This window comes from Triturus cristatus, chromosome 3_1, assembly GCF_964204655.1.
Source record: "Triturus cristatus chromosome 3_1, aTriCri1.1, whole genome shotgun sequence".
Classification (NCBI taxonomy): Eukaryota; Metazoa; Chordata; class Amphibia; order Caudata; family Salamandridae; genus Triturus; species Triturus cristatus.
In genome coordinates, this window is record NC_140583.1 from 45,824,526 (window position 1) to 45,846,203 (window position 21,678).

Sequence of the window (21,678 nt, forward strand, 5' to 3'; positions counted from 1 at the left end):
CCCGATGTCTTGCCTCTAGTACTCATGACTATTAGATCAATACCAGACATAACTACTGGTTTGAGTCCTCATGAGATCCTCATGGGACGCGCAATGAGACATGTATTTATACCAGTCAACAAGCTGATGACAATAACTGATGACATGGTATTGGAATACTGTAAAAGCCTGGCTGACGCAGTTCATTCTGTGTTTCATCAGGTTGGAGCGGATGCCACCACACTTGAAAAGAAGCCAGCTCATGATCTGAGCCCAGGGGACTGGGTAAGGATAAAAGTACACAGAAGAAGAAACTGTTTGGTTCCCAGGTGGGGAAAACTAAGGCAAGTCATATTGACTACATCAACAACTGTGAAGTGTGCTGGATTGAAGAACTGGATCCATGCAAGTCATACTTTGAGAATTCCAAATCCAGATGACTGTAAAGAAAAGGAGTATTTTGATGAATCAGAATCCAGTACTGAGTCAGATGACGGAGAGCCAAAAGACAAGGAAAGAGAAAACTCTGAAAGGGGGGAGACAGAGCCAAGGTTAACTTTGGTCCCCTGAAGTAACTCCCTGAGGAAAAGGTTACAGATTTCTGAATCCAGTTCAGACTCAGAGTCAGAATAAAGAACACATTCGTCTAAGAAAGAACAAAGGAGGAAGAAAGAAAAAGAAAGTGGAGAGACAATAAAAGAAATCCGTGAGAAGGAAGTGCCAGATGAAAGATTGAGAGAAATTTCACCCGAAACAACACCTTTAGATGGACAGGTGCCAGATACAGAGAGAGAGGGAAACATTATTGCAGAAGACCCCCGAGGAGGAGTAGGGAACTCAAACATCCAGTTAGAAGCAGGGACAAGTAGTCAGCAGGAAGATTGTGTGACGGAGATTCGAGGAGGGACAGAAGTAGGGAAAACAAAAGAGGTGGAAAAAAAACTTGTGGAAGGTAAAAAGCAAGTTTAAACAGAGTCTGAGGGAAGCGAAGAAGAAATAACAGAAGGCCGAGTTCTGAGAAAGAGAGCTTGGAGAACTGAAAAGAATGATAAAGTGAGTAAATTGAAAAGAGCGGCAAAAGACGAGGTGTGGCCAAACAAAATAAAGAGACTGAGGTATCGACTGACATGTGTAAATTCGCCAAGAGCTGAACAGGTGAATGAAGTAACGAGTCAGGAAAAATCGAAAGAAGAACAGACAATAGTCAAAGAAAACAAACGAACAAGAAAACCTAACCAGAAGTATAAATCACCGGAATGGACATATGTGGCCCTGCCTGAAGTGAAGGAAGAGGCGGATAGCCAAGGAAATCCAGCGGTGGTTGTACCAGAAGTGGATGAGGAAGACGAAGAATCGGAAATCCTGAGAGTTATCTTGTCCGATATTGGAGAAGAAGCGGATGTTCAGGACAACCTGTATGCTCAAATCGAGAGGAAAGTAAAAGATGATGAGATGCCAAACTGAATGAGATAAAGAAGTTACTGATGGAAAAACAATAAAAATACTGAAAAGATAAAAACTGGTAGAATCACGTAGGTGCTTAGAAGCCTTGGGTTAGAAACTAGTTGTGAAGTAGAAGAGGCTAAGTCAAAAGACACGGCTCATTTAGAAGATGTCAAACATAGAAAGTAGCAAAAGTAGATGTACCTTCCTTAGAAGATGGTGCAAAATGTGTTGTTGTTGTACAGGATTATTAATACTTCTTTGGAGTATTCTTGCTCTACTAATTTCATTTAAAGTTACTGTAGATACATTACAAGGACATAATGATAACATAACTAATATAGGGAAAGTTCAAAAGGCATTTCCAACTAGAATAGATAAAAACTATTTACATAAAGACAGGTCAATAACAGATTTTTCTAACAATGTGTTTTCCAAATTGTTGTATGAATATGTAAAAACAATGGACGTAAGGGATTGCTACGTTTGTATGCAATTACCTGCATCTGTATCTGAAGGAGTGACTTATCATCACCTTCCTGTAACATATGGAATAACATGTAGTGTAATAGCTAGTTTATTTTATCAAACAGGTAAATTAGAGTATTATTTTTCAGATGTAGATACAATATTTTCACAAGTACCAGCAATTAACAAACTAAACAAGGTAAAACCTGCAAAGGTATTAGGTGAATTTTTCTTAGAGACCAATGAACTAACCTTAGAATAAATATTTAGAAATAACTTGACTTGCAGTTTAAAGAAAGAAGAGAAAACATTTTTGGATACGGTTGAAGAAAGGAGATTGAAAATACAAAGAAAGGTTTCAGAAGGGAAAGTGGAGAAAACAGTTTGGGATGTAGAAACGGAGAAACATTTAAGAGGGGAAACGAGTCCAACTATGGCTTTAGATTGGCCTCAGAAAGGGAAATTGTGTATAAGAAGGAATCAGACGGCGTATGACAATTATTTTCTAGGGAATAGTGAGTGCCATGATACATACCGGATCATGAGAGGATGGGGATTTAAAGGTGGAAGAGATCCAGTCTTTCCAGGACTGTATTTCATTTGTGGGAACAGGGCATATTATCGTTTGCCAGACCATTGGTATGGCACATGTTATGTTGGCCTGGTTTTTCCAAAGATTTTCCACATGGATAGAGGAGGAGATGGTGTACATAGTTTAGGTAGTTATTTAGCACGTAGTAAGAGAGAATCTTGGACTGAAACTGTGGGTGACATTTTTGGAGCACTGATACCCGCAGTGGGAATATCTCTGAATGCAATTAAAATTAGAAAACTTTCAACAGTTGTGGATCGCTTGTCAACAAGCACCTCTGGAGGATTCTTATTGGTGAATACTGAAATGGTTGCTATGGTAATGCAAAATCGACTTGCCCTTGAAATATTATTGGCAAAAGAGGGTGGAGTCTGTGGAATGCTGAAAGTTCAACATTGTTGTACTTACATTCCTGACAAAAGTAGAGATTTGAAAATGTATATCAAAAATATTACAGAACTGTATGACGAAATTGTACCACTGGAGGTTGAAGGTGTCTGGGAGAAGATTGGTAAGAAAATATCAGCTATTAAAGATTTTGTAGTAAAATTAGGTAGTACATTTATAGGTAAGATATTATTTCCATTAACATGTGTGATTTCCTTAATATTAATAATTAGACTAGGTTGTATTTGTTGTAGAAAGAATAAAAATCAGAAAAGAATAAAAAGAGAAGACTTAAGGAGAAGGGATAAGAAACAAGAAAGGGAATTTGAAGAAATAGAACTAGAAGAGTTAAAGGATAGCATGTATAAAACAGCAAAAAGAGAAGAAACAGGGGAAACTGAAATATGAACAAAACAAGAAATCAATTTAAATTTCCGTAAAAGGGATACAAAATGTTTTGGTTAGTGTGGTGATATAATCACAAAAGGGGGGGATTGCTGGAGCGGGTAATACAAAATTTTGTATACCCCCCCCATTCTGCATGTTTATATTAATCCGAATAATCAATTAATTCTAATATTATTAATCTGTTTGAAGTGATAACTCACCAATTATATTAACAAAAGAATTACACGTGGGAATTGCTCCTTGCATGGCTATATTAATTGTGAACTAACTTGAGTACGCATATTAATAGTAGAAAATTAGAATATTGCATGTTATTTGTCGCTTTGGTGATGTATATGTGATTTGTGCTTTATTCAGTGAGTATAAACCGCTCTGAGTGTTGCTTCTGCTTGATAAATACACACACATATGGGTATTAGCAAGGGGATAACATTTTATTAGCCATTTCTATGTTTAATTACGTTTTTGTGCTTCTTTTGCTTAAGTTGACCATTTCGGCCTAAACAAGATGGCTGAACAAGACGTTAGACGTGACTACCCTGACAACACGAGGTTCTGGATAAATGACTGTGAAACAAAACCTTCAAACAACTAAATGATCCATCTCCTTATGAGAGGGATATCTTAGGTCTGTGGTCAATGTGTTTTGGAGTAAGGTAAAGGTATTCCTTTCATGTCAGTGTTCGGAAGCACATTTCCCTCAGAAAACAGATCAACAGAGTGTAAGTATATTGGTGTTATGGGCCCCACCAATGAATATATTTGAGTGAATTTGATGCTGAGGTAGTTGGTCTGTGCCGAAGGGGGAAATTTGATGTTCCGCGCTGCAACAAGTGCACCATACAGGTGAGAGCTGCAGTAACAGTGTTACATGGATAGGTGATAAGGTAAAGCTTTTCAGCTGTCCCTGGCCATTATTACACTCTTCCTTCCATCATTTTATTCTTTTACCCTTCATTCCTCCAGTCCATGGCCTTGAACCATTTTACATACAAGTAGCTTTCCACAATTCTTTTCCTCACTCCACCCTTCTTTTCATTCAGCCTCCTACCATGTTTTTCATTCATGCACCCTCCCACGCATCTTTTCATCCTGAATCTGGCCGTTTGTTGTTAAACTCTTCCTTTCATCCTCTCACACATCCTTTCATCCTCCCACCCTTCCTTTCATTCTCTCACTCTGCTTTTCATCCTACTACTTTGCCTTTCTTCCTCCTACTCTGCCTTTTGTCCACCAACTCTTCCTTTCATCCTCCCATCCTTCCTTCCTTAAACAACTATTTACTTCTGATCCATCTACAAAGCTACCTAACTTTTCTTGAAACATTACATCTAAGTCCAGCTCATCTGATGCACTTTTTGTGTCTCATGTGATCTTCTCCAATCCGGGTCTTTCGGTGCCTCAAGGTCTATTGTTGTTGTTTGAGGAACCAAACCCTTGGAGGTGCACCTGTGTCCAATCACATATTCACCCTCTTACAGAAAGAAAAGAGTGAAGGCTTTTCAAACAAGAATATATCACGGTGCAGGCTCTGTACCAAACCAAATTTACCACACTTAAAAGCTGCTTATTATAATTTGACCCATAGCACCTCTGAGGAAATCCTAGGACATCCACCCAGGGACAGACACACCTTGTGACCTGTGGCGTAAGAGGTATCATCCTTGGGACTGAGAGCTGATTGGAGGATGCTCAGCCTCTTCTGGGTATATAAAGGACTGGTCTGGGGTCAACAAAGCATCTCCCAGAAGGTAGAAACACTGTCCTCTGGTGACCTGAGCACTGTTTCAGAACCCAAGGATGGACAGCAGAGGATGGGCACTGATCGCAGTGTGCCTGGTGAGCACCTGCTGGTGCTTACCTGTACAGGTGAGACCCCTTTAGCAATGGTAAAAAGAGCTGAGTGCAGGTACAGGTGAGAGCTCCAGTAACAGTGTTATATATGGTTCTACGCTGTTGTAGACTCTCAGGTGTGCATCACTGGAAGTACACCTGTGCAGGTGGGAACCGCAGTAACAGTGTTATATATGGTTCTACGCCGTTGTAGACTCTCAGGTGTGCATCACTGTAAGTACACCTGTACAGGTGAGACCCCCTTTAACAATGGTATGCAAAGCCGAGTGCAGACACGGTTGAACGCTTCAGTATCGGTGCTATGTATTAGTCTGTGTAGTTGTAGACTCTCAGGTGTGCATCACAGTAAGTACAACTGTGTAAGTAAGCTACAGTAACAGTGTTAAATATGGTTCTGTGCAGTTGTAGACTTGTCAGGTGTGCTACCTGTAAAGGTGAGATCCCCTTTAACAATGGTATATAGAGTTGAGTGCAGATACAGGTGAGAGCTGCAGTAATATTCCCATATAAAGTTCTGTGCAGTTGTAGACTCTTAGGTGTGCATTACTGTAAACACACCTGTGTAGGTGGGAGCTGTAGTAATAGTGAGTGATAGACCCATGCACACATAAAGCCTCTCAGGAGTACCGCACCTGACTATGAGGAAATCTGCAAAACCAAGAACAGCTGTAACCATATTACATAGGTCTGCATTGCACCAGTGCAGGAGCTTATATGAGTGACAGTATTACACAGCCCTCTGTACATTTGACACGTCTCTTGAGTGTTCCATAGAGAGCACGCCGGTAGAGTTAAGTATATCAGTAACAGTATTACACAGGCCTCTGTATATGTGACACCTATCAGGTGTGCTTTACTGTAAGGGCACCTGTACAGGAGAGTATATCAGTGGCAGTATTACACAGACCTGTGTACACTTAATGCCTCACAGGTGTGCTTCACAGGGAACATGCCTGCACAGGAGAGAATATCAGTGACGGTTCCATAGCCCTCTGTATATGTGACACCTCTCAGGTGTGCTTTACTTTAAATTCACCTGTGCAGTGATAGTATTAAACAGCCCTGTGTACATGTAATGCCTTTCAGGTGTGCTTCACAGAGAGAGCACCTGAACAGGAGAGTATATCAGTGGCGGTATTACACACCTCTGTGTACATGTAATACGTCTCAGGTGTGTTTCAGAGAGAGCGCACCTGTACAGGAGAGTACATCAGTGACAGTATTACAGAGCCCTGTGTACATGTAATACGTCTCAGGTGTGTTTCAGAGAGAGTGCACCTGCACAGGAGAGTACATCAGTGACAGTATTACAGAGCCCTGTGCACATGTAATGCGTCTCAGGAGTGTTTCAGAGAGAGAGCACCTGTACAGGAGAGTACATCAGTGACAGTATTACAGAGCCCTGTGTACATGTAATGCCTCTCAGGTGAGTTTCAGAGAGAGCGCACCTGTACAGGAGAGTACATCAGTGACAGTATTACAGAGCCCTGTGCACATGTAATGCGTCTCAGGAGTGTTTCAGAGAGAGAGCACCTGTTCAGGAGAGTACATCAGTGACAGTATTACAGAGCCCTGTGTACATGTAATGCCTCTCAGGTGAGTTTCAGAGAGAGCGCACCTGTACAGGAGAGTACATCAGTGACAGTATTACAGAGCCCTATGTACATGTAATGCGTCTCAGGAGTGTTTCAGAGAGAGCGCACCTGTACAGGAGAGTACATCAGTGACAGTATTACAGAGCCCTGTGTACATGTAATGCGTCTCAGGTGTGTTTCAGAGAGAGCGCACCTGTACAGGAGAGTACATCAGTGACAGTATTACAGAGCCCTGTGTACATGTAATGCGTCTCAGGAGAGTTTCAGAGAGAGCGCACCTGTACAAGAGAGTATGTCAGTGACAGTATTACAGAGCCCTGTGTACATGTAATGCGTCTCAGGTGTGTTTCAGAGAGAGCGCACCTGTACAGGAGAGTACGTCAGTGACAGTATTACAGAGCCCTGTGCACATGTAATGCGTCTCAGGTGTGTTTCAGAGAGAGCGCACCTCGACAGGAGAGTACATCAGTGACAGTATTACAGAGCCCTGTGCACATGTAATGCGTCTCAGGTGTGTTTCAGAGAGAGCGCACCTGTACAGGAGAGTACATCAGTGACAGTATTACAGAGCCCTGTGCACATGTAATGCGTCTCAGGTGTGCTTCAGAGAGAGCGCACCTGTACAGGAGAGTACATCAGTGACAGTATTACAGAGCCCTGTGTACATGTAATGCGTCTCAGGTGTGTTTCAGAGAGAGTGCACCTGTACAGGAGAGTACATCAGTGACAGTATTACAGAGCCCTGTGTACATGTAATGCGTCTCAGGAGAGTTTCAGAGAGAGCGCACCTGTACAGGAGAGTACATCAGTGACAGTATTACAGAGCCCTGTGTACATGTAACGCGTCTCAGGTGTGTTTCAGAGAGAGCGCTCCTGTACAGGAGAGTACATCAGTGACAGTATTACAGAGCCCTGTGAACATGTAATGCGTCTCAGGTGAGTTTCAGAGAGAGCACACCTGTACAGGAGAGTACATCAGTGACAGTATTAGAGAGCCCTGTGTACATGTAATGCGTCTCAGGAGTGTTTCAGAGAGAGCGCACCTGTACAGGAGAGTACATCAGTGACAGTATTACAGAGCCCTGTGTACATGTAATGCGTCTCAGGAGTGTTTCAAAGAGAGAGCACCTGTACAGGAGTGTTGCAGGGATTCTGCTTATACACAGAACTATGCGTAGAACCCCAGGACCTCAGTGAGTTGTGGTGTACCAGAAACTCACCTCAGAACCCAGAACCCAGTATCCGGCTAGCATAAGTGTCCCATTCGTTATCCGAGATTTAGCTCGGCGGTCCCAATGAAAAGACAACCCAGAACACGCGACTCAGTACATACTCAGGAATGGTGGGAATCGGAAACACCTGTTCGTATATTATTCTCACATCAGTCCACAACAAGAATCAACAGAGACACGGTGAAAATAAAAAGAGTTTATTTTTATAGACCACGTGTCCTAATATGCAGTACTTTGGCTAATACAAGCAGACAAATGATTAAAATCAAAACCATTAACATAGTTACAATTCCATAGAATATAAAAGGGGTGATCATGTTATAATGACAGTGGATACTACCACTTTCCCTTTACTAAGAAGCTAATATTATTATTAGTCTAACAGAAGGTCTCTTAGGCTTGAATAGGGGACCCCATACCTCAAAGATCAGCTTAGTGAAATCACATCACAGGAGCATCAGGAGACTTCTCGCAGGAAGGCTCGTCTTCGGTCTGAATAATAAACATGATGTCCGTGATATTAAAAGCACCAACTTTCAGGTATGTGCAGCTGCTCGTGTGTTATGGCTAAATAGTGGGTCGATCAACCTAGAGTGGAAAACATGCATTGTCTAACAACTCAGACTGTTTGTCACATCGTGTGCAGACCAAGGTCGCTTCGCAGAGCTCGGGATGGTAACAACAGATTGCTCTCGTGTGAGGCAAAACTCGAGTCAGCAGTTCGTTTAAGCAATAACATGTAAACGCAGTGCCGTGTGCAAAAGCAGCAAGATGGCTTTCTAACTTCTAACGCGGTTATGCTAACTTAACAATGTATGTACGTATTAAGGGAGTCCTTACTACATGCCCCCTTGATCGAAGCACTACTTAGTATGCAAGAAAAGAGAGAGAACGCAGAGTTCAAGCGCGACAGAGCAGAACAAGGCGTATCCAATTGAAAAAGGAACTGGTCAGTTCAGGCAAAGTTCGAACAGGAAAAAACCTCAAAAATAGAGAGGAAAAACAAAAAAATTCAAACTGGAATCGGGGAGGTGAAAAAAATGAAAAAACGCCTCACCGGGCAGAAGTGCAGACGTACAGGGCCAGTTCAAGACACGTGAGGAAAACACTGTGGACGAAAGTTCACTTAATCCATAAAAGTATATGCAGCATATGTGGCCACTGCTTCCAGCAGAAAATCATTGGCACGGCCACTGAAGGTTTCAGCCATCCAGTTAAGTAAAGAAAAGGAACATACGTGTTCTTCAATCAGCGGAGCCTCTAGCACCATCAGAGGGCAACCAGCATGTACTTCCTAGTAACTCATATTCAAGAAGTCATATGCCGCTCTCACGATGTCCCAATTACCCAGGATACCATGTGCCGCACCGTAGGCCATAATCCGAACTCCAGAACAGGCAGACTCGTGAGACACTAAGGGCCTCATCAGCCGATCAAAATCCGGGTCCGGAGACACCATGTTGGTTAAACACAAATCCATAGGCCATTCAAAGGGACAATCTAGGCAGTGGAAGACAGGTTGCACACAGGTGAAGTAGGAATACCGGAAGGATAATCCATATGCCAGGCTCAAAGTCGCCAACGGCAGGACACCATAGTAATCAAGCATCCTGTCACGAAGAAGCTGCAGACGGGACAGGCTGACGTGTGGCACAGAAAGAGCAGCCATTCCGCAAGATGAAAAGTAAAAGTAGCACACCTGCCACTAGAGCCAGAATTAACGGGATACCTCCAAAGACGCTGGAGAAAATAGAATGAAAAAATGCCGGAATCACACCAAAAATAGTTTGGAAAGAGGTCACGAGGCCCGAGCCCACAAGTTTAAAAAAATGAGCCAGGCCAGTCGTGGACGAGGCATTGAAAATTGTTTGATCAAAGCACCAAAATGCAGGGGGAGGTCAGTATTCAAAAGCGCCTGTACCTCGGTGCGCGTATTTGCTACGTGAAGGACAAATGTTTCCCGGGAGGAAGTCAATGGCACCTCCTTTTGGGACAATAGCGCTCTTATTCTGCTCATTTTGTCGAACTCTGCTTTCAAGGTTGGAATTGAAGGCCAGATAGAAGCATCCAGCCTCCCATGCGGGGGTGGAAACAGGACGTTATTGCAGCAGACAACCCTCTGTGTTACAGTTACTATATACGGGATCCCTACTAACATCCCGCAGCAAGCTTCATTGTTTAAAATCAAATAACTACCGTTTGCAAGCAGCGTGAAAGATGGCGTAATCACTGGTACCGGGATACCTTTGAGGACGCAGGCCAAATTCGGAGCGTGTACATTACAAGCACCGTGTAATTGAATGTGCCGACATACAACAGAATGATCAGGTGACGTTGTACATTCTTCACCCTTCAGATAAACCTCAGTACCGTCCCTTGTACATCTATACGTAAAGGGGAGGGACCAGACTTCATGTATGAAAGCGGTACCCAGCTGTTCATATCTACCCAGAGCATAGTGTTTCATACAAGAGGTAAACTTAAAAAGCGCAAACGGTAGACTTATCAATCCGTGTAAGAGCCACACAGCGGAATCGACTTCCGCAACAGAAAAAGGTAACGGCTCCAATTTCTCAATATGGAGCAGGGAATATGTAGCATCTTTCATGGACATGAACTGCTGTTTGTCAGTAAGGTTAAAGGGAAGAAATAACGATGTTGTATTCAGATAGTCCCAAGGGACCTTCCCTGCCTTCAAAGTTTGTAATGTCCATGCAAACTGCATAACAGAACGCAACTGGTTTTGACCATGATACAGAACAGACACATCATCCTGCACAATATCAACAATTGAAGATACAATATTATCTAATGTATAAATGCGAGAAGAAAGAGTGTTAATGCTGTTATCAATAACTGCTAATACTTTTTCCATATTAGCTTGATCAATAGCTCTCAATCTTGAAGCTGCCTCAATTTGCGACAGTTTCCATACTTCGTTGTAAATAGCATACGCCCATCTTTTGGATCTGCCACCCACAGGACCTTTAACAAAATCATTCAAATCTATTTTGTCATGTAACTTTGATAAATGAACTTTGACAGATGCCAAGGTGGAATGTCGCAGCCAGGACTGACATAATTTCCCTACTGAGTATGTAGTTACTGTATGTGACGACTCAAACCGGGGGTCCACTCGATCTTGAGTATACCCCGGTTTCAGTCCTAGAAAACGACGTTGACAGGTATCAGAGCTGCTTTGCCAAATTAACCATCCCTCACTATTAAATTTCGAAATGTTGAAGGACGAATTGGATACCAATAACTGTAAAGCAGGAAGGGACAGATCCGTGTGATTATCCCAATTTGGGTAAGCACCCAGATCCGGCACAGAAGGCGAATTTAGTTTTTTAGAAGTGGCCAATCCGAAACAGGTGGTTTGGAAGATGGTTGCATTTAAAAACAACATATGATTTGGTACTAGACAGGCACGGTGTAAAGCTTCAGTTCCCTGAACCTGCCACGGTTTGGAACCCCAAACCGACTTAAGATCAATAGTAGCCTTCCATAGATCATAACCTTTGATTGACAACTCATCCATAAAGGACTTAGAATATAGCAATTTGGTGTGTGTCAGTCTAACCTTGGAGGCAGACTCAGGCTTAACTTTAAAATAAAAGGAAGCCGGGGCTGAAACACTGAAATCAGTAAAATAAGTAAACTTATCAACTAATGTGTGTGAACTGCCAAACGAGGGGGTGGGACAATGTTCCCACTGGGTAAAATTTACAAAATTCCTAAACGAATTTGATTTATGCAAGAAGTGATTGCCATAATGTTGAAAACAATACTGTTCCGCATAATTAGCCGCATTGTCATACAAATCCTCTGCATCAAAGGCGGCATAATATTTCAAATCTGAAAATAGTGCTTCAATGGCGTGTACATCCCAATCATCAGAACGTATGTTCTGTTTAACTACATCGCCCATAGAAACACGAAATACATTAGGCACATTAATGACCTCTGTAGGCCCATGAATTTGAAATTTAACAGCATCCCATGCGATTCCATCCAGGACGGGCCAGGCAGTAATATTCACAAAAGTCTGGTCCCTTTTCATGATGTGGGATGAGGAGTGGGGGGCCAAAGTTCCATTGATAAGTCTAATTGTCGATCTCTCTTTGAGATAATGTCCATCCACCAAACGGAAGAACACTACAACAAATCCAATGGACATGAACAAAAAAATACCAAAAAGCATCAACCAGATGTATGTCCAAGGAGCTATCAAAAAATGCTTCTTAAACCAGCTCACAAAAACAACAATGTTTGATGGGGGAGGTGAGGGCAAAGAGTTAGTGTCAAAGGAAAAACGGGACTGGCCAAGCGCTGTAGATTGTAAAACAGGCGAAGGTCAACGTGTAGGATAAGCATACTCAGTCTCATCGGACAAACCACCAGCCGGTGGTATCAGCAAGGGATCAGTAACTGAATGCATCTCGATTGCAACATCAGACAAGGTGGTAGAAGCAGGAACCATCATTGAATTTCTTTGCATTGTCTGGCATGAAACTGCCGGAGTCATACTAAGAAGTATCGGCCACTCGCTGAAGTTTGACATTGTCAATAGAGATGTACCTGTTTTCTTTGCGACCAGGAAGTGGAGGTAAAATGACTGTTCTTGTACCCTGCACTCCAAGCACTGGAACTGGTGCACGATAAGAGGGGCCAAACTCCTTCTTGTTCTCCACCTTCTCACGGACCAGATCACCAACTCGGGGTAGCCAGCCGACTACCGGAATCTGAACCTCAGCTTCAGACGTGGAGGGCAAATGTTCTTTCGAAAGAGAGTCTCTGGCTTCTTGTAGAGTCTGCAAAACAGCACAGTGATCATCTACGTCAAAGGGTGCGGTTGACGCCGCAATGTCTAGACCATCAAGGTCTGGAACAAACATTCTGATTCCGAAGAGCATCATGTACGGGGTCCGCCCACCCAGAGACCTTCTAGGGAGATTATTTAGTGCACGTTGAACGTTATACAAATGGGCTAGCCAGTTCCGGCCTGTGCCTAAAACACGTGCTGTCAATGATTGCTTTAAGTCACGGTTCATTCGCTCCACCACACTATTACCCTCAGGTCGGTAGGGAGACGAAAATTTGACAAGGACCCCCAAATTTTTCATAGCCTCCTTGTAAGCCTTAGAGGCGAACGCAGGGCCCTGATCAGAATGGAAGGTACCACACGCAAAAGTTCCCACAAAGACACGCAAATCCCTGATGACAGTCCGCGAGTCAGCACTCCTTTGTGGCCACACCCATAGAAAACGTGTGCACGAATCCACTGCAACCAAGATGTACTTGTACGCAGTATCAGAAGAAAAAGGACCGCAGTGATCTAAATAAACACAACCAAATGGCTTATTAGAGATGTACAGCTGTGTCTGTGGTGGGCGCGCAACAGTAGAAGGTTTAATCTGTTGGCAAATGTCACAATCAAGAACATAAGCGCGCGCTTGTTTATATAAACCAAACCACCAGTAACGTTGTTGTAGCAGAGATATTGTAGCTGACACACCGGCGTGGGCAGACGCCAACCCCTCATGTGCAGCCAAGATCAGTGCTGGTCTGCAGTCCGCGTTGGGAATTATTCTATCACCAACGTCGTTAATCCTCACTAACGGGACGTTATCAGGACCTAAATGGTAAATATACCGAGAGGGAAAACCCTTTGGGTAATCTCCTCCCTTCTCTGTAGCAGCAATAGCTGCCAAGATGTCATCATCAATCTTACTTTTGGATCTTGTAACTACTGCCACTAAGTATGTAGCCACTGCTGTTTTCGCTGCCTCGTCAGCTAAGCTGTTGCCGACAGCATGGACACCAAGCCGCTGGTGACCAAGAGTGTGTATAACACTTACGAGTGGGAGACGTTCTTTAAAGTCTGCCACTCGAACCCAAAGCGTTTTATGCTTAATTGTGCTACCTTTAGTGTCACGGTAATCATTCTGAGACCAGAAGTGTAAATTGTCATTGTAGGACTGGACACAGTAGAAGGAGTCACTCACTATAAGAGTAGTGACTCGGGGATCAGCAAACTCCAGTGCAAGCACTAGAGCCCGGAGCTCCGCCAATTGCGCGGTACAATCACCCAACGACTGCGTATGCACTGCATCAGATTGGAATTCACCATTTACGAATGTACCTACGACAATTGCGCAAGCCGCTGAATAAGCATGCTTCGATCCAATTGCGGGTTGCGCAGACCCGTCAGTGTATATGACACAATGGTATTCTTCGAGCGGGCGCAAAGACAGAGGTGCCGGATGAACGAATTCATACTGCAAGAACTCTTGAGTCTGTAATGAGGCATCAAAGATGTAAGTGACGTCTGGCGACGTCAGTGTTGTAGCCCATTGTATCCACCGTGGATGCAAAGCTTTAGAATTTGGTACACTTGCTTTTGTCACTGCCTCTAAAGCAGGATATGGTGTTACAACCAGAATCTGTTTCCCATGCGACAGTGCGCGTTCCTTGAGGATCGCCATCTGCACAGCAGTCAGAACTTTTTCGACCGTGGAAAAACGTAATTCAGCAGAGGTGTATAAGTGGGATTTATACGCAATGGGGACTGTGTCGCCCTCATTAAACGTCAAATACGTGAACCCCACGGCGCCTGGTACCATTCTTATTACCAGGTTAGTGCGGTTATCACGTGTCAGCAAGTATTGTGAAGCAAGAAGGTCAGCCTGTAAAGACTGTAAAATAGCAGAGTGTTCTAGCTGCCAGCTAGACTTCGAAAATGAAGGCTGTACCAAGGCGTAAAGCGGCTTGATACGCTGGGCATAATCAGGAATATACGTACGGCCGAAATTCAGAAAACCCAGCAGAGATTGTAATTTCTTCAGTGTCGTAGGAGCACTCAAGCGTGCACACTTTTCCAGAAAGTGGGGGGCTAACCCCTTACCTTCATTGTTGAGCTCGTAGCCCAAAAACAACACCGTATATTCTGCGATGTGTGACTTCGCAAAATTGAATTTGTAGCCATAGTCTGCAAAACTCACTATAATATTGTCAACGCGAGACAGATGTGGCATCAGCTCATCATCCGTAAGATAGATATCGTCAACATATGAGTATGCTTCGGGGTCTATTCTTTCTAAAAGAGAAACCACGCGAGCAGAAAAGACGCCAGGGCTATTTTTGTACCCCATGGCTAATCTGGTAAACTGTTTTTGTTTTCCGCCCGAAGTAAACGCTGTCCACTGGCTACTCAGTGTGGACAGGTTATGGCTAAAAAAGCCATTGGAAATGTCAAGTGTCGTTTTAAATCTTTTACGAACGAGACTATCGACCAAAGCCGAACTATGTGTATTTTGTACCGCGCAGGTCCGGCAGTGGGAGTTTAGGTGCCGGTAATCCAAAACTAAACGGTGCGCAAAGGACGGGAGGATTACTTCCTCCCCTCTAGGAGCCTCTAAAATGAAAGCTGGGGGCCAATCCGCCTCCGCTAGGAGGATATCATAGGTAGTGGTCAGATTATCCCCAAAAATCCCTTTTATTGTACGTTGTATGTCACCCTCAATTAATAAGACTATTTCATAAAGTCTATCAGGGGGAGCCACTCTGGTGTCAGCTGTTTCCACAGTAACCGATATATCAGTTGCTGTCACCGCCAGAAATGGACGCAGAGCTTGACGGACTATGGTAATTTCCGCTGCGCTGTCCAGGAGCGTCAGCGCCCATGTCCGGTTCCGAAGCTGTGTCCGCACTATCTGAGGCATACCTTGCCGTCAGAGCCGCCACTTTCTTCTTCTGAAACGGGGGTCTTTGTCGTGCAAATTCGTCCTGCTTGCCTTTACCCTCAGTCTGTCGGGGCTGGTCACGCTGTTGTGGAGCACCCCGACCTTTGCCACCGCCTCCGCCACCGGACTGTGTAGCCGATATACCTGTGAAGAACGAGGAGAGCGCTGTTCAGAAACCTGAAATCTATCAGGAGACTTTATAGCAGCACGATCGCGCAGATCATAAGTGCGTTCACTACTAGACTGTACGGGAGAGGCAGGCCGAGATCCCTGTTTCTGCTGCTGCTGCTTCCCCTGTTGTTTAACCTGCCATTTTTGTTTAGGAAAAAAGGGCCGGTCGTCCTTACCAGACGTTTCTGCCTTACCCTGCTGCTTTAGATCGGGATTTTTTATGACAGGCTTAACTCCTAAAGAGCTACGACCCAAATCCCGATATGCCTCTGCGATTATTTTCGCAAACTCCTGCGGTTTGTCCTCCTCAGGAATTCGTTTCAGTTCATTACGAACCTGGAAATGCAAAGCATCACCCTTCAGGTTACCAATTATCATGGTAGCCACCAGGTCAAATTGCCCGAGGAGCCGCATCCCTAACTCTATCGCAGACTCCGCACCATGGTTCTCTTGAACTCTTTTGATTACGGAGGGCAGCTGCAACATAGACGGAGTGCCATAGCACTGCGCGTACGTCGCTGCAAAGACCTTGCCCCAATTTGTACAATCGTCAATGTGTGGGACCAAGTCCTTAGGCAAACTAATGGTGAGGATCCTGTGTTTCTCCACAGGTGAAGTATTCGGGTAAACCGCTTCTATTTGGTCAAATTTCTCAGCAAGCCAAAATGGGAAATCATCCCTAGTTAGGGGGCGCTTGCCCATAACAGAATTGACCATAACAGGACTAATGACCACCGCGTGATGATCAGTAGGCTGTCCCGCAACAGCAGGCGCCCCCGCCTGCATATTGCGCGACACATACTGCACCAACGCCCTATATACCGTAATTAGGGCAGTGTGTAGTACACGCAGCTCTGCCACCGTCACCGTGAGGTAACGGGGATGAGGCGTAAATCCGGCTAGTACCGGCCAAGTGGCCCCTGCAATTGATAAAGGGCCCATTCTCGGCGGTATAACCACATGGGGAAGGGCGCCATTAAACCAAATAAGATGCTGCCAAGCAGATATTGGTATTTCCTGTGTCCTATACGGCGTATAGTTCGCCGGCACTGCAGCGGCAGTGTAAGAATGAAAGGTGTCATCATCCCCCACCGCTGGAATCGTCACCCAAGAGTAGAACAACTCATAGGGATGAGCCGCATCGGCTCCCACCACAAAGATGACGTTCATACCAGTGTCCGGTACCCCATACTGCGTCAAATGACGTTTTAGAGCCGCTCGGCTATGCGCCGCAATATCCACCGACATCAGGACAATACACGTGAAACTATCAGTAGCACAAGGGTTCACTAACCTTTTTAATTATCAAGCTTGAAAGAACCTATATCAATAGACCTAGGTAGGTTTAAATCCGTCAGACTTGTTATCCGGAAACAAGAATGAGGGTGTTGTGGACAAACGCGAGCACTACTAAGGCGTTTCAACTCATAGACCAAACGTTAGGTGCGCCATGTTGCAGGGATTCTGCTTATACACAGAACTATGCGTAGAACCCCAGGACCTCAGTGAGTTGTGGTGTACCAGAAACTCACCTCAGAACCCAGAACCCAGTATCCGGCTAGCATAAGTGTCCCATTCGTTATCCGAGATTTAGCTCGGCGGTCCCAATGAAAAGACAACCCAGAACACGCGACTCAGTACATACTCAGGAATGGTGGGAATCGGAAACACCTGTTCGTATATTATTCTCACATCAGTCCACAACAAGAATCAACAGAGACACGGTGAAAATAAAAAGAGTTTATTTTTATAGACCACGTGTCCTAATATGCAGTACTTTGGCTAATACAAGCAGACAAATGATTAAAATCAAAACCATTAACATAGTTACAATTCCATAGAATATAAAAGGGGTGATCATGTTATAATGACAGTGGATACTACCACTTTCCCTTTACTAAGAAGCTAATATTATTATTAGTCTAACAGAAGGTCTCTTAGGCTTGAATAGGGGACCCCATACCTCAAAGATCAGCTTAGTGAAATCACATCACAGGAGCATCAGGAGACTTCTCGCAGGAAGGCTCGTCTTCGGTCTGAATAATAAACATGATGTCCGTGATATTAAAAGCACCAACTTTCAGGTATGTGCAGCTGCTCGTGTGTTATGGCTAAATAGTGGGTCGATCAACCTAGAGTGGAAAACATGCATTGTCTAACAACTCAGACTGTTTGTCACATCGTGTGCAGACCAAGGTCGCTTCGCAGAGCTCGGGATGGTAACAACAGATTGCTCTCGTGTGAGGCAAAACTCGAGTCAGCAGTTCGTTTAAGCAATAACATGTAAACGCAGTGCCGTGTGCAAAAGCAGCAAGATGGCTTTCTAACTTCTAACGCGGTTATGCTAACTTAACAATGTATGTACGTATTAAGGGAGTCCTTACTACAGGAGAGTACATCATTGACAGTATTACAGAGCCCTGTGTACATGTAATGCGTCTCAGGTGTGTTTCAGAGAGAGCGCACCTGTACAGGAGAGTATACCAGTGACAGTGTTACAGAGCCCTGTGTACATGTAATGCGTCTCAGGTGTGTTTCAGAGAGAGCGCACCTGTACAGGAGAGTACATCAGTGACAGTATTAAATAGCCCTGTGTACATGTAATGCGTCTCAGGTGTCTTTCAGAGAGAGCGCACCTGTACAGGAGAGTACATCAGTGCAAGTATTACAGAGCCCTGTGTACATGTAATGCCTCTCAGGTGTGTTTCAGAGAGAGCGCACCAGTACAGGAGAGTACATCAGTGACAGTATTACAGAGCCCTGTGTACATGTAATACGTCTCAGGTGTGTTTCAGAGAGAGCGCACCTGTACAGGAGAGTACATCAGTGACAGTATTACAGAGCCCTGTGTACATGTAATGCGTCTCAGGTGTCTTTCAGAGAGAGCGCACCTGTACAGGAGAGTACATCAGTGACAGTATTACAGAGCCCTGTGTACATGTAATGCCTCTCAGGTGTGTTTCAGAGAGAGCGCACCTGTACAGGAGAGTACATCAGTGACAGTATTACAGAGCCCTGTATACATGTAATGCGTCTCAGGTGTGTTTCAGAGAGAGTGCACCTGTACAGGAGAGTACATCAGTGACAGTATTACAGAGCCCTGTGTACATGTAATGCCTCTCAGGTGTGTTTCAGAGAGAGCGCACCTGTACAGGAGAGTACATCAGTGACAGTATTACAGAGCCCTGTGTACATGTAATGCGTCTCAGGTGTGTTTCAGAGAGAGCGCACCTGTACAGGAGAGTACATCAGTGACAGTAACACACAGCTCTGTGTACATGTAATGCGTCTCAGGTGTGTTTCAGAGAGAGCGCACCTGCACAGGAGAGTACATCAGGGACAGTATTACAGAGCCCTGTGCACATGTAATGCGTCTCAGGAGTGTTTCAGAGAGAGCGCACCTGTACAGGAGAGTACATCAGTGACAGTATTACAGAGCCCTGTGTACATGTAACGCGTCTCAGGTGTGTTTCAGAGAGAGCGCACCTGTACAGGAGAGTACATCAGTGACAGTATTACAGAGCCCTGTGTACATGTAATGCGTCTCTGGTGTGTTTCAGAGAGAGCGCACCTGTACAGGAGAGTACATCAGTGACAGTATTACAGAGCCCTGTATACATGTAATGCGTCTCAGGTGTGTTTCAGAGAGAGCGCACCTGTACAGGAGAGTACATCAGTGACAGTATTACAGAGCCCTGTATACATGTAATGCGTCTCTGGTGTGTTTCAGAGAGAGCGCACCTGTACAGGAGAGTACATCAGTGACAGTATTACAGAGCCCTGTGTACATGTAATGCGTCTCTGGTATGTTTCAGAGAGAGCGCACCTGTACAGGAGAGTACATCAGTGACAGTATTACAGAGCCCTGTATACATGTAATGCGTCTCTGGTGTGTTTCAGAGAGAGCGCACCTGTACAGGAGAGTACATCAGTGACAGTATTACAGAGCCCTGTGTACATGTAATGCGTCTCTGGTGTGTTTCAGAGAGAGCGCACCTGTACAGGAGAGTACATCAGTGACAGTATTACAGAGCCCTGTATACATGTAATGCGTCTCTGGTGTGTTTCAGAGAGAGCGCACCTGTACAGGAGAGTACATCAGTGACAGTATTACAGAGCCCTGTGTACATGTAATGCGTCTCTGGTGTGTTTCAGAGAGAGCGCACCTGTACAGGAGAGTACATCAGTAACAGTATTACAGATCCCTGTGTACATGTAATGCGTCTCAGAAGTGTTTCAGAGAGAGTGCACCTGTACAGGAGAGTACATCAGTGAAAGTATTACAGATCCCTGTGTACATGTAATGCGTCTCAGGTGAGTTTCAGAGAGAGTACACCTGTACTGGAGAGTACATCAGTGACAGTATTACAGAGCCCTGTGTACATGTAATGCGTCTCAGGAGAGTTTCAGAGAGAGCGCACCTGTACAGGAGAGTACATCAGTGACAGTATTACAGAGCCCTGTGTACATGCTATGCGTCTCAGGTGAGTTTCCTAGAGAGCACACTTGAGCAGGGGAGTATATCTGTGATAGTATTACATATGTGAGGCCTTCACATCTCCTGCACCAGTGGAGCCGACATGGCGGACGCACCTCCTGGCACAGCTGAAGGAGCTTCTTGTAAACTTACAGCTGGGATGACAGGGAACCACCGCCAACGTTTTAGGGTACAGTTTTTACAGTGCTTAGAGGTCATGAGACAGGCACTACAGAGTGCCACAGCCCCAATGAAACCAAGAGAAATGGCCCCTCCTGTGCACATGGTCCGTAGTACAAGACAGGCATAATAGTCCCCCAGAGTAGGAGTAAAGCAGGACTCCCTCACCTGTGGGCCCTAATGCCGCAGCACCGTTGTAAACTACGCCCCTGAGCAGAGTGTCTAGACACCGAGAGTAATCTTAGAGGCACATGACAGGCACCATGAGCATTTGTGAGGTAACTTATCTGGACAAGTGTTAAGTGTCAATCAAATTTGAAGTGCCTTTGAAAGTGTGATTTCCAACTGGGATTATTTTGCAAATCGTATAAAGAGTAGGGCTTTGGGAGGGTGTTTGTAGTGAACCTCCCAGGACATCTTCCAGCACCAAGGTCCTCATCCTGGGCCTGCATCCCACCGAGATGTTCGCGTCTCTAATTGGACCATGTAATTCCTGCATCAAACTGAGCTCATTGTAAGCAGTGGTCCTGTGTGGTAGGGTTTATTGTGGTGTTTACATGATGGATGGCTATTGGACAATGTGCTCAGTTTTCTGCATTTGGGGTCTCGGAATGGGGGTAGAGGGCTAAATTGCACATGTTAGAAGAAGTATATATGTCTGGAAACTCGAACATGGATTTTGTGGAGTGTGTCTGCCTGATGTTTGACACTATTTACCAGGCAAAAATGTTGCCAAAAACCTGCGAGTATGGAGTTCGCATGCACGTTTAAATTCCGATTTGGGCACAAAGAAGAGTTTGTACCCACATCAGGATTAGTGCGGGCGTCAGATGGTTCTACTTGAGGTACCTCGAGGACCGCTCCATAGACTCTTCTGTTACATTATAGTGAACTCTGTACATCTTCGGAGCCATCTGTGCTGCTGAAGGCCATTTGTTCTTGTGACACTTTCCCCGAAACGTTTCTTCAGCAGTTGTCAGTATCCAAATAGGTGCATGAACCACAGACTTCACCCTTGACACCTGTGCAACCCAGAGTGTGTGAAACAAGGGGCCAAACCAGGCCAGGAGCCACAGTGTTTTACCACAGTATGGGCGCTTGAATATCGATCCGCAGCAATACTGAGTGTAAGATATCAGCTGCACAG

At 44.6% G+C, this 21,678-nt stretch overlaps 1 protein-coding gene across 1 annotated transcript in view; it reads left to right on the plus strand.

Moving 5' to 3' along the window:
• The first annotated feature begins 5,026 nt into the window (after positions 1-5,026).
• Positions 5,027-21,678, plus strand: part of LOC146859666 (embryonic protein UVS.2-like) — an 82,286-nt gene continuing 65,634 nt past the window's right edge. The window contains exon 1 of the mRNA XM_085643419.1: positions 5,027-5,146. Within this exon, the coding sequence (XP_085499545.1) occupies positions 5,078-5,146 (69 nt within the window). The 5' untranslated portion in view covers positions 5,027-5,077. The remainder of the gene's footprint in view (positions 5,147-21,678) is intronic.